Below are 9,648 nucleotides of genomic sequence, written 5' to 3'. Positions count from 1 at the left end.
ATAGAGAGGTCAGTTAGTAGAGGTCATGATCAACACAAAATTTTGGCTAAGTAGAAAATATTGGTAGGCAGAAGTGATGATATAAAGAAATAATAGGATAAATAAACTGACTGATTCTGGAAGGAAAAGCAAAAAGCCACGTGAATTAAAGCAGTGCTCAACAGGGAAACTTAGTTAAGATAATGACAAAGCATAGAATAAAATGCCCTAAACTACTACTGAAGGTCCTGGAAAAATGCTTCCAGTTCCAAATTCCCTGGTGTCAGCTATACTTTTATTCTTGCATTTCCATAAGACTCCTGTCTTTCTTATTGCCAAGTCTATCCTAATATATTTAATATGGCTTCAATTTACATCTGTAGCTGGTATGCTGCTTAAGATTACATTTGTGATGCATCAGCTTTTCTAACACAACAGATAGTAGAAATCACCATATTAAGTGATAACAGTGGAAGTTTGGTTACATATAACACACATACAAATTTACTGAGACAAGGTAGAAGTGTACTTGTCTATCACATAATAGTACAGAAGGCAAGGATGCCAGCTGTGCTCCATGAGTTCATCTTGGAACTTTCTACATTGCTGCATTGTCATCCTAGGATGTCTTCTCACCCCTTCCCTGTGGTCCAAGATAGATTTTACCCTGACCACTTTCTAAGCAACAGGATAAAAGAAGAGAAAAAAGAAGAAAGGGAATACATGTGTTTTCCCTTTAATAGCATAATTCAAAAGTTGCACCCATCTCTTACGCTCACATCTCATTGGTCAGAGCTTAGTCAGATGGCTGAATGAGCCACCAAGAAGGCTGAGGAAATTTGTCTTTATTTTAGGTGGCCATATGTCCAATAATAGAAAAAGGGGAAAATGGATAATAGGGAACAAGATCTGGTTTTGCCATTATTATAATAAAGAATCTTTGAAGCTGACTCTTAGAAGTAACATGGACCCCTCTGAATCACCTGGGAGTCTTTCATGGAAGAGTAGAACATTTTAGTATCACCGAGAGCAGCCTTCTCCAAGAGGATATGTGTAGATTCTCCAGTCCACTAGAAACACTGAGAATATCCTCCCTTAGGAGGATTAGCAAGCAATCCTTCCCTAGGGAAAGGGAGCATTTTGAGTATTTGAGAAGAAAAACTGCTGGTCCCTAGAATGTGGGCTCCTTGGGAAATTTTTCCTGGGACTGCTTATTTTTTTGGCGCTTGATGATGCTATGTATGGGACCTGAGCTTCCTGTGGAAGCTTATAAGTTCCCACAAGTCCTTGTGGGAACTCTGATCTGGGTATCTTTGGCTAAGTTTGGCACTAATGGAATGGAGTTGTCCTCCCTCAAAAAAACATTTGTTGGATTAGGAGGACCTTGTTATGTGGTCTGTATTGGTCAGCTCGGGTTGCCATAACAATATGCCATAGACTGGGTGTCTTAATCAACATAAATTTATTTTCTTACAGTTCTAGAGGCTAGAAGTCCAAGATCAGAGTTCCTGCCGATTCAGTTTCTGGTGAGAACTCTCTTTTTCGCTTGTAGATGGCTGCTTTCTCCTTATATAGTTACATGGCCTTCCGTGGTGCGTGCATGCCTGGGGTGAGGTAGAGCAAGCACTCTCTGGTGTCTCTTCTCATGAGGATAATTATCCAATTGGATCAGGGCCACACCCTTATGACTTCATTTAACCTTAATTACTTCCTTAGAGGCCCTGTCTCCAAATATAACTGAACTGAAGGGTTAGAGCTTCCACATATGAATTTGTGGGGGGGGGGGGGGGGATATAAACATTCAGTCCATAATATGGCCCCAGGAAGCAATGAAGCTAATTGACTAATTTAATTCTAGCTAGACTTGACTGTGGCAGTTGGACTGATCTTCCTGGAGTAGGATTTCAAAGATAGTCACAAATTCTTCTTCCCCTCTCTGAATTTACTCCCTCTTGCTATATAACTTTAGTCCCTTCCCACACTGACTTGCTTTGGCAATGACACAATTGCCAACATGACAGTAAGAAAGACCTGAAAAACGCTTTCACATTGAGGCTTGCTGTTTTTTTCCTGCTCTTGGGACTCCTATCACTGCTGCCATGTGAAGAAGTTCAAGCTAGCCTGCTAGAGGATGAGAGATATGTGACTTAGTTTCTCCTTTTACCATGGCCGATAGCATGCCAACTGCCAGATGTGTGAGAAAGGCTGTTCTAGATTATCTAGCCACCAGCCAATCCTCAGCTGACTGAAGATACATTTGCAAACCTGGCAGTAACCAGTTAAACTCACGCAGACCGTAAGAGCCACCCAGTTGATCCACACAATTGTCAGCTAAAATCAATTTTTTTTTTGAGGTACAAATTTTGGGGTGGATTGTTATATAACAATAGGTAACCACCATATCTTTTGGAATATAAAAGAACTTTGGAGTTTTTAGATAATTAAAGAGGAGATACTAGACTTCCTGATAATATGACATGAGGGGCCTGTCTGACTAAATAGAAAAGAGAAAAGAGATGTGATCACATTTATACTCTAAGATTATGGAACAGTTTATATTATTTACACATGTAAATACTGGTAGCTTTTAGTTCTAAGCTCTAAGTCAATTTAATCAATAACTCACTGGACATTTTCACTTGGGCATCTCACAGGCACTTAAGAGCAAACACATCTAAAACAATCATAATCACCTTCAAATTTCTACTTCTCCACTGTCCCCTACCTCAGTTGCCCCGCCAGAAACTTGGAAATATTCTCATCTTCTTTTTCTCCACCCAGATACAATCAATAGGTCTTATTTCTCTACTTTCTGAGTCTCTCTAAAATGCATCTACTTTCTTCCTTCACCACTATCACTCTGTTAGTATTTGTCATCATCACCTTTCTCCTAGATATTTGTAATATCCTCTTAATTTGCATAGGAGTTGCTAGTGGAATGGGTATGATGTGTATGAGAAAGAGAAGACTTGAGGATCATTCTGAGGTCTTGGCCTGAGAAACTGAAAAAAAATGGTTTGTCATTCATTAAGCTGGGGAACACAGGGGTAAGGGTAGATTTGGGCCAGATTGTATCACATGGTCATCTCTGGCTGACTGTTTGTTTGGCTGTTGTTTTCTATTACTGTCCAATAAATTACCACAAACTTATCAGTTTAAAATAACATACACTTAGGGATGCCTAGGTGGCTCAGTTGGTTAAGCATCTGACTTCGGCCCAGTCATGATTTCACAGTTTATGTGTTCGAGCCCCGCGTTGGGTTCTGTGCTGACAGCTCAGATCCTGGAGCCTGCTTTGGATTCTGTGTTTCCCTCTCCCTCTGACCCTCCACAACTCTGTCCCTCTCTCTCTTCCTCTCTCAAAAATAAATAAACTTTAAAAAATATATCAAATAACACACACTTAACTCAGTTTTTGTGGATCAGGAGTCTAGGTATGTCTGGGCTGAGTTCTCATCTGGAGACTCAACTAGAGAAGGATCTGTTTCCAAGCTCATTCAGGTTGTTGGTAGAATTAATTTCCTTTGGTTGTAGGATGGAGCACTTTGAAGTTTTTTGTTTGTTTGTTTGTTTTTCTGGGCTCTTTGGCTCTTAACTCCTAGAGGGTATCTGCAAATTCCTGCCACATATTCTTCTCCATAAGCAGTTCAGAATATGTAGCTTGCTCCTTCAAGGGCATTAGGAAAGTGAGAGCGGAGCTGCTAGCAAGACAGATCCTTATATACTTTAAAGTAATCAGGAAAATGATATCTTATCACCTTTGTTATGTGCTATTGGTTATAAGTAAGTCATGGGTCCCACCTACACTCAAGGGGAGGGGATCACACAAAGGCATAAATACTGAGGAGGAGACAGATCATGAGGGCCCCCTTAGAGTCTGTGTGCTGCACTGACTTTCCTAGTCCCCATAGTGAAAGGTGAAAAGTTGGAATGAATTCCTGGTCCCTAAGGACTAGACTCAAGGCTGAGTCAGTGGATTCTCCTGCTCAAGACAGTTAATCTGGAATGGTGATATAATTATGAAAAGATTAGAATCCTTTCACGGAGGTGTGTGGCAGCAGCATAGTACATTGTCTGGTGGTAGTGCAGGAGTGGTGGTGACAGCAATGTCCTGAAATTGTTCCTGGTTTTTTTCAGTTTGTAGAGGCCTCTTGTTTCCTGCCAATTTTATAAGCCTGCTTCTTCAATCTCTGTTCAATTCTGTGAACCCTTCTATCCAGCCTTCCAATAAATTCCCCTTTAGGTGTAGGATGTGGTGTTTGTTTCTGTGGTTTGTACCCAAGAATGTGGCAGATCCTGTACATACAGGTCATATAGACAGCTGGTGTAACTGTAAATAGTTGATACAGCACAGATTAATAGGAGAAAGGGAGGAAGGCAGAGACTAGATTTTGGATGGCCATGTCAACTATAGTAAGTTTACATTTCATCTTGAGAGTCGTGGAAATCCATTTAACTCTTTTTTTTTTTTTTAATTTTTTTTTTTTTAACGTTTTATTTTATTTTTGAGACAGAGAGAGACAGAGCATGAATGGGGGAGGGTCAGAGAGAGGGAGACACAGAATTGAAACAGGCTCCGGGCTCTGAGCTGTCAGCACAGGGGCCCGATGCGGGGCTCGAACTCACGGACCGCGAGATCGTGACCTGAGCCGAAGTCGGCGCTCAACCGACTGAGCCACCCAGGCGCCCCTCTTTTTCTTTCTTTTTTTTTTTTTTTTTTTTTTTTTAAGTTTATTTATTGGGGCACCTGGGTGGCTTAGCCGTTTAAGTCTCCGACTTCGGCTCAGGTCATGACCTTGAAGTTTGTGAGTTTGAGCCCTGCACTGGGCTCTGTGGTAACAGCTTGGAGCCTGGAGCCTGCTTCAGATTCTGTGTCTTCCCCTCTTTCTGCCCCTCCCCTGCTCACAATCTGTCTCTCTTTCTCTCTGTCAAATAAACATTAATTTTTTTTTAAAGTTTATTTATTTATTTTGAGAGAGACAGCCAGCGTGAGCCCAGGACGGGGAGAGGAGAGAGGGAATCCCAAGCAGGCTCCATGCTGCCAGCACAGAGTCTGATGCAGGGCTTGAAACTGCAAAGCTGTGAGATCATAACCTGAGCTGAAATCAAGAGTCAGACGCTTAACCTACTGAGCCACCTAGGTGCCCCTCCATTTAACTCTTTTAAACAAAGGAGTAACATCACCTTTAAAAAAATTTTTTTTTTTTTTTTACATTTATTATTGAGAGGCAGAGAGACAGAGTGTGAGAGGGGGAGGGACAGAGAGAGAAGGAGTCACAGAATCCGAAGCAGGCTCCAGGCTTTGAGCAAGCTGTCAGCACTGAACCTGAGGCAGGGCTTTGAACCCACGAACCATGCTATCATGACCTGAGCCAAAGGCAGACGCTTAACCGACTGAGCCACCCAGGTGCCCTGAGTGACATCATCTTATGTGAAGATTCTTGGAAAGGCTTTTTGGAGGATGCGTTTGAAGAGAAAGGGAGTGGATGTAGGTGAACCAGTTTAGAAAGTTTCCCAGTCAAGTGAGACAAGGTAGGACTTGAGCTAAGGTGGTGTCATTGGGATGGAAATAGGAGACAGACTAGATACACAGAAGCAACAAGGACTTGTTGATTACTTAGATGTGGGGGCAGAAGGGAAAGAGTCTAGGATGACTTCCAAATTTCTGGCTGAGGAAACTGGATGGATGATGGTGAGGAACTGAAACAGGGAATACAGGGGCAGACTGATAATAGGCTGTATGCTTGGTTGTGTGCGTAGGCTCTGGTATCTGACAGACCTTGGTTTGAATCCTGGCTTTGCATTTATGACCTATGTCATATTGAGCATGTTATGCAACTTGAGCCTCAGTTTCCTCAGTTGTAAACTGGAAATAATATAACTTACCTCTTGCTTGTATATGTGTGAATTGAATGCACAGTGTCTGGTATCCAGTAAGTAAGTACTCTATAATGCTGGCTATTACTTCTCAAAGAGGGTTCAGGGAGGAGGCCCAGGAAAAATGGGTGAAGCCTTTAGGAAAGCCTTATGAGAAAGAACTGTGTTCAAGACAAAACAGGAAAAATGCAACATTGTGGCAGACCAGCTAAAGCCAGAAGGAGGAGGCCAGACAGGGCTGAACTTAAGCCACGTTGCTGAGAAGATGAGTCACTGGAAGTGCAGGCAGGGCTGCCCAGGCCACAGCTGGACTGGCTGTGGCCAGGCTAGACTGGGCTATAATATGACTTCATTGTCAGTGGGGAATCATGAGGATTGTTCCAGAAGCTTTTTTGTCCTCCTCTTCCTCCCAGAAGGAATCCATTACTTCTTCCTCTTTTATAGGACTTTCCATACCTTGTCTTACTTTCTGGAAGCAGCAGGAAACAGTAGAAAGGGACAAAAAGCAAGAATCTGAATCCTGTCTAGTTTGGTCACTGATTTGCTGAGTGACCTGATGTATGTCACTTCACCTCGTCCTTATTTGTAACACGAGAATGAGCAAACCTGCATCCAAAGCGCGAAGTGAAGACAGTTGGTGGGTGGTCAATAAAAAGGCATACGTTAGTATTCTATTAATTAATTGCATATTTTGTCTCCTTGTTCCTGTTCCCACTCCCCCTAGATCCTTGAAGACACTAATCAGTTCTAACTCACTTTCAGATCCCTAGCACTTAGCTTGGCCAGGCACACAATTTCATGAATGGATGAATGAAAAGATCAATGAGCGTCCCCAGCCGCAGCAGACGCGCCAAAGGCCCGCCCCCTTCCGCTTTACCCACCAAGCAGGGAGGCCACGGGCGCGTCTCTCGCGACCGTTCGCTGGCGCGTGCGCCGGAGGCCGCGCGCGGCCGGAGGTGGCGGGCGGGTTCCCCGTGCGCGCGCGCGCGAGGTGGGGAGGACAGGGGCGGGGCCGGACCAGAGGCGGGCGCGCCGGCTGGCTGCTGGCTGGGGAGCCGGCGGCGGTGGTGGCGGCGGCTGCGGCGGCGGGTGGCCGGCCAAGCGTGTGCCGGGTGGGAGAAGACGGGCGGCGGCGATGCTGCCGCCTCCCTAAGGAGCCCCGAGGAGGTTGCTGCGCTTGAAGCCCCAGAAAGCGCGGAAGAGCTGCGAGCTGGGTCGGTGGCTTCGGGCGCCTGCCCGGCCATGGTGGCCGCGGGCGGTGGTTGGCGCGGCAGCGCTGCGGCCCGGGGCCGTTCGGGGCCGGGACAGTCGTGGCGCTGACGCCCGAGGGGCCCAGCCACAGATATGAAGCGGAGCCGCTGCCGCGACCGACCGCAGCCGCCACCACCGGCCGCCTGCAGGGAGGATGGGGCTCAGCGGGCGGCGGAGCTGCCCCAACCCCAGCCCTTGCCGTCGCGCCGGCGAGCGCCTCCTGGGAGGCAGCTACTGGAGGAGCGGACCGGGCCCTCGGGCCCCGAGGTGAAGGAGCAGGTAAGGCGGGCCGGCGTCCGGGAGGGAAAGGATGGGGAGCGGGAGCCTGAATGGGAGCGGTGGGGGAGGGGGATCTCAGGCGGGAAGACTTGGGCTAGGGCATTTGAGGGGTGGGGACTGTGTAGTTCTGCCGGATTAAAGGAAGGTCTGGAGCGGCAGAAAACTGGGGAGTGGAAAAATGGAAGTCATGGCCTGGGGTTGAATGGGAGGGAAATGGGGGAATAGGGGTTTGGAAAAATGGTCCTATGAGCGTTTGTAGTCCGGGATTCTGGATGCGAAGAAGGGACGCTGGAATGTGGCCTGGGAGTAAATGAACTGCAAAGAATAGGCTTACTAAAGGATACTGAGGAGTTAGCCAGAAGGGTAAATAGTGCAAAGTAGGGAAAATCAGTATGATAGAGTAAATGTTATCCTATTTCCTAGAGGTTGTCCTGACAGTTATAAAAACAGTTGCCATTCCTAAGCATTCTTTTATTTGGCCATCATTATATAGTGTTGTGGAGTGTGTTCAAATATTCAAGATTCCCTTCGGTAACGATCTATTTCACAAGAAAGCACTTTTTAAAACACCTGCATATGTGCAATTCCAAACCCAGCGCTGTGAACAGAATTTATAGAGAGATAGGCTCTGCCTTCTAGGAGTTTACTACTGAAAACACCTTAATGGGAAAACAGAAAGCAGTGTAAAACTATTCATGGAGTTTCTGAATGGATAGGATGTGTTTGTATAATTTATTAATCAAGCATAGAAATAGGGGATAAAGGTCAGTTTTATGAGGCAGGAGAAGTTGCCACTAGTAGCTGTAGGAGGTGCAGTGAAAGGAGAATATGTGGTCCTTGACCTTGTGCGACTTGCAGAAAAATATTCTGTAGTAGTGAACTCTAGTGACAGCTTTCTCTTTGCACAGCTCTACTTGAGACCCTAGTAAATTCATCCTTGACTCATTCAAGACTTTTATTAGGTCTCCTGCCTCTTTTCCATCAGTTCAATAAGTATGTTACTTAGATATCATTCTTCATTACATAGTTTCATTGATGCACACGCTAGCACTTGGATTTTTTTCTACGTTTTGTTCATCTTTTATTCTGCACCCAGCTCTGAGTAGACTGCACCATCTGCTATCTCTGCCCTTGCTTTCAGGCCACTGAACATTGTCCCTGGATGTAATTTCCCCAGTTTTTTATATTGTTTTTTATATTCTCTCCAGTACCTACTTGAAACTTTTATTGTACTTAAAGCTCTGATCCTTTCCTGATTCAGTTTACTCAGTTCAATTGGCCTTATTGCATGGTTCACAAAAGAGTTCAGGGTTATTTGATTTTCCCTTCTTCTCTATCTCACAATTTTATTTGTTTGTTTGTTTATTTATCTATTTAGTAAGTAAGAAAGCAAGCTCTCTGCCCAACGTTGGACTTTAACTCATGACCCCAAGATTGGGAGTCACATACTCTACCAGCTGAGCAAGCCAGGTGCCCCTCTAGCTCACAATTTCTGTGTTCACTCATCTTTTGCTTCAATTCTAGAGAAAGAAGGTATTCATCCTCCTCTTCAAGGCTTATCCCTGTACTTCTGTCCTTGATTTTATCCTCTCTCATTTAGTGGAGGCCTTTGTTATGTATATTATTTTCTCTTTGTCTTATACCTCAACTAAAAAATGAAACAACAGTTTCCCTGAATTGTGTAACCCACCTAAGCTAATTTGTTTGCTTTGCTTTGCTTTACCAGCAACCCTCTTGGGAAATGAGTTTGTATTCACTGTCTTAGCTTCCTCACCTGTACACATTCCTCATATTACAGTTTGGTGTTCTTTTTTTAAAAGTATGTTTATATTTACACCCAACATGAGACTCAGCCCAGGACCATGAGGTCAAGAGTTACATGCTCTTCCAATTGAGCCAGCCAGATACCCCTTATAGTTTGGCTTCTACACTTATACTGTTCCAAAACTGATGTCTTCATGGTCACTAATAACTTTATATGCTTTTTGCTTTGTATGATATTTACTTTTTTATTGAATGTGACTTAAATACAGTGCATAAATTGAAGGTTCATTCAGCCCATGAATTTTTACAGATTGAATACATCCATGTAACCACTGTTCAAATCAAGATGTAGAACATGTCCAATACCCTAGTATGCCCCTTGGTGTTTTCTCCCAGTTATTATGCTTCCCCAAAGGTAACTGCTTTCCCAACCTTCATCGCCATGGATTAGTTTTGCCCCTTCTTGAGCTTTGTATACATGGAATCTCCCGGTTTGTA

The 9,648-nt window shown here is 44.3% G+C and overlaps 1 protein-coding gene across 3 annotated transcripts in view; it reads left to right on the top strand.

The window, feature by feature from the left end:
* Window positions 1–6,869: 6,869 nt before the first annotated feature.
* MAST2 (microtubule associated serine/threonine kinase 2) overlaps window positions 6,870–9,648 on the top strand; it is a 219,843-nt gene continuing 217,064 nt past the window's right edge. For 2 of the 3 annotated variants that reach the window (XM_053895911.1, XM_053895902.1), the window contains exon 1: window positions 6,871–7,386. In XM_053895911.1, coding sequence (XP_053751886.1) covers window positions 7,201–7,386 — 186 coding nt within the window. In that variant the 5' untranslated portion in view covers window positions 6,871–7,200. Of the gene's footprint in view, window positions 7,387–9,648 lie in introns of all 3 variants that reach the window. The other variant, XM_053895900.1, reaches the window with a different exon arrangement.

Source organism: Panthera pardus, unplaced genomic scaffold, assembly GCF_024362965.1.
Source record: "Panthera pardus isolate Hobbes unplaced genomic scaffold, ASM2436296v1 HiC_scaffold_11, whole genome shotgun sequence".
NCBI lineage: Eukaryota > Metazoa > Chordata > Mammalia > Carnivora > Felidae > Panthera > Panthera pardus.
This window is presented reverse-complemented; position numbering and strand designations above follow the sequence as displayed.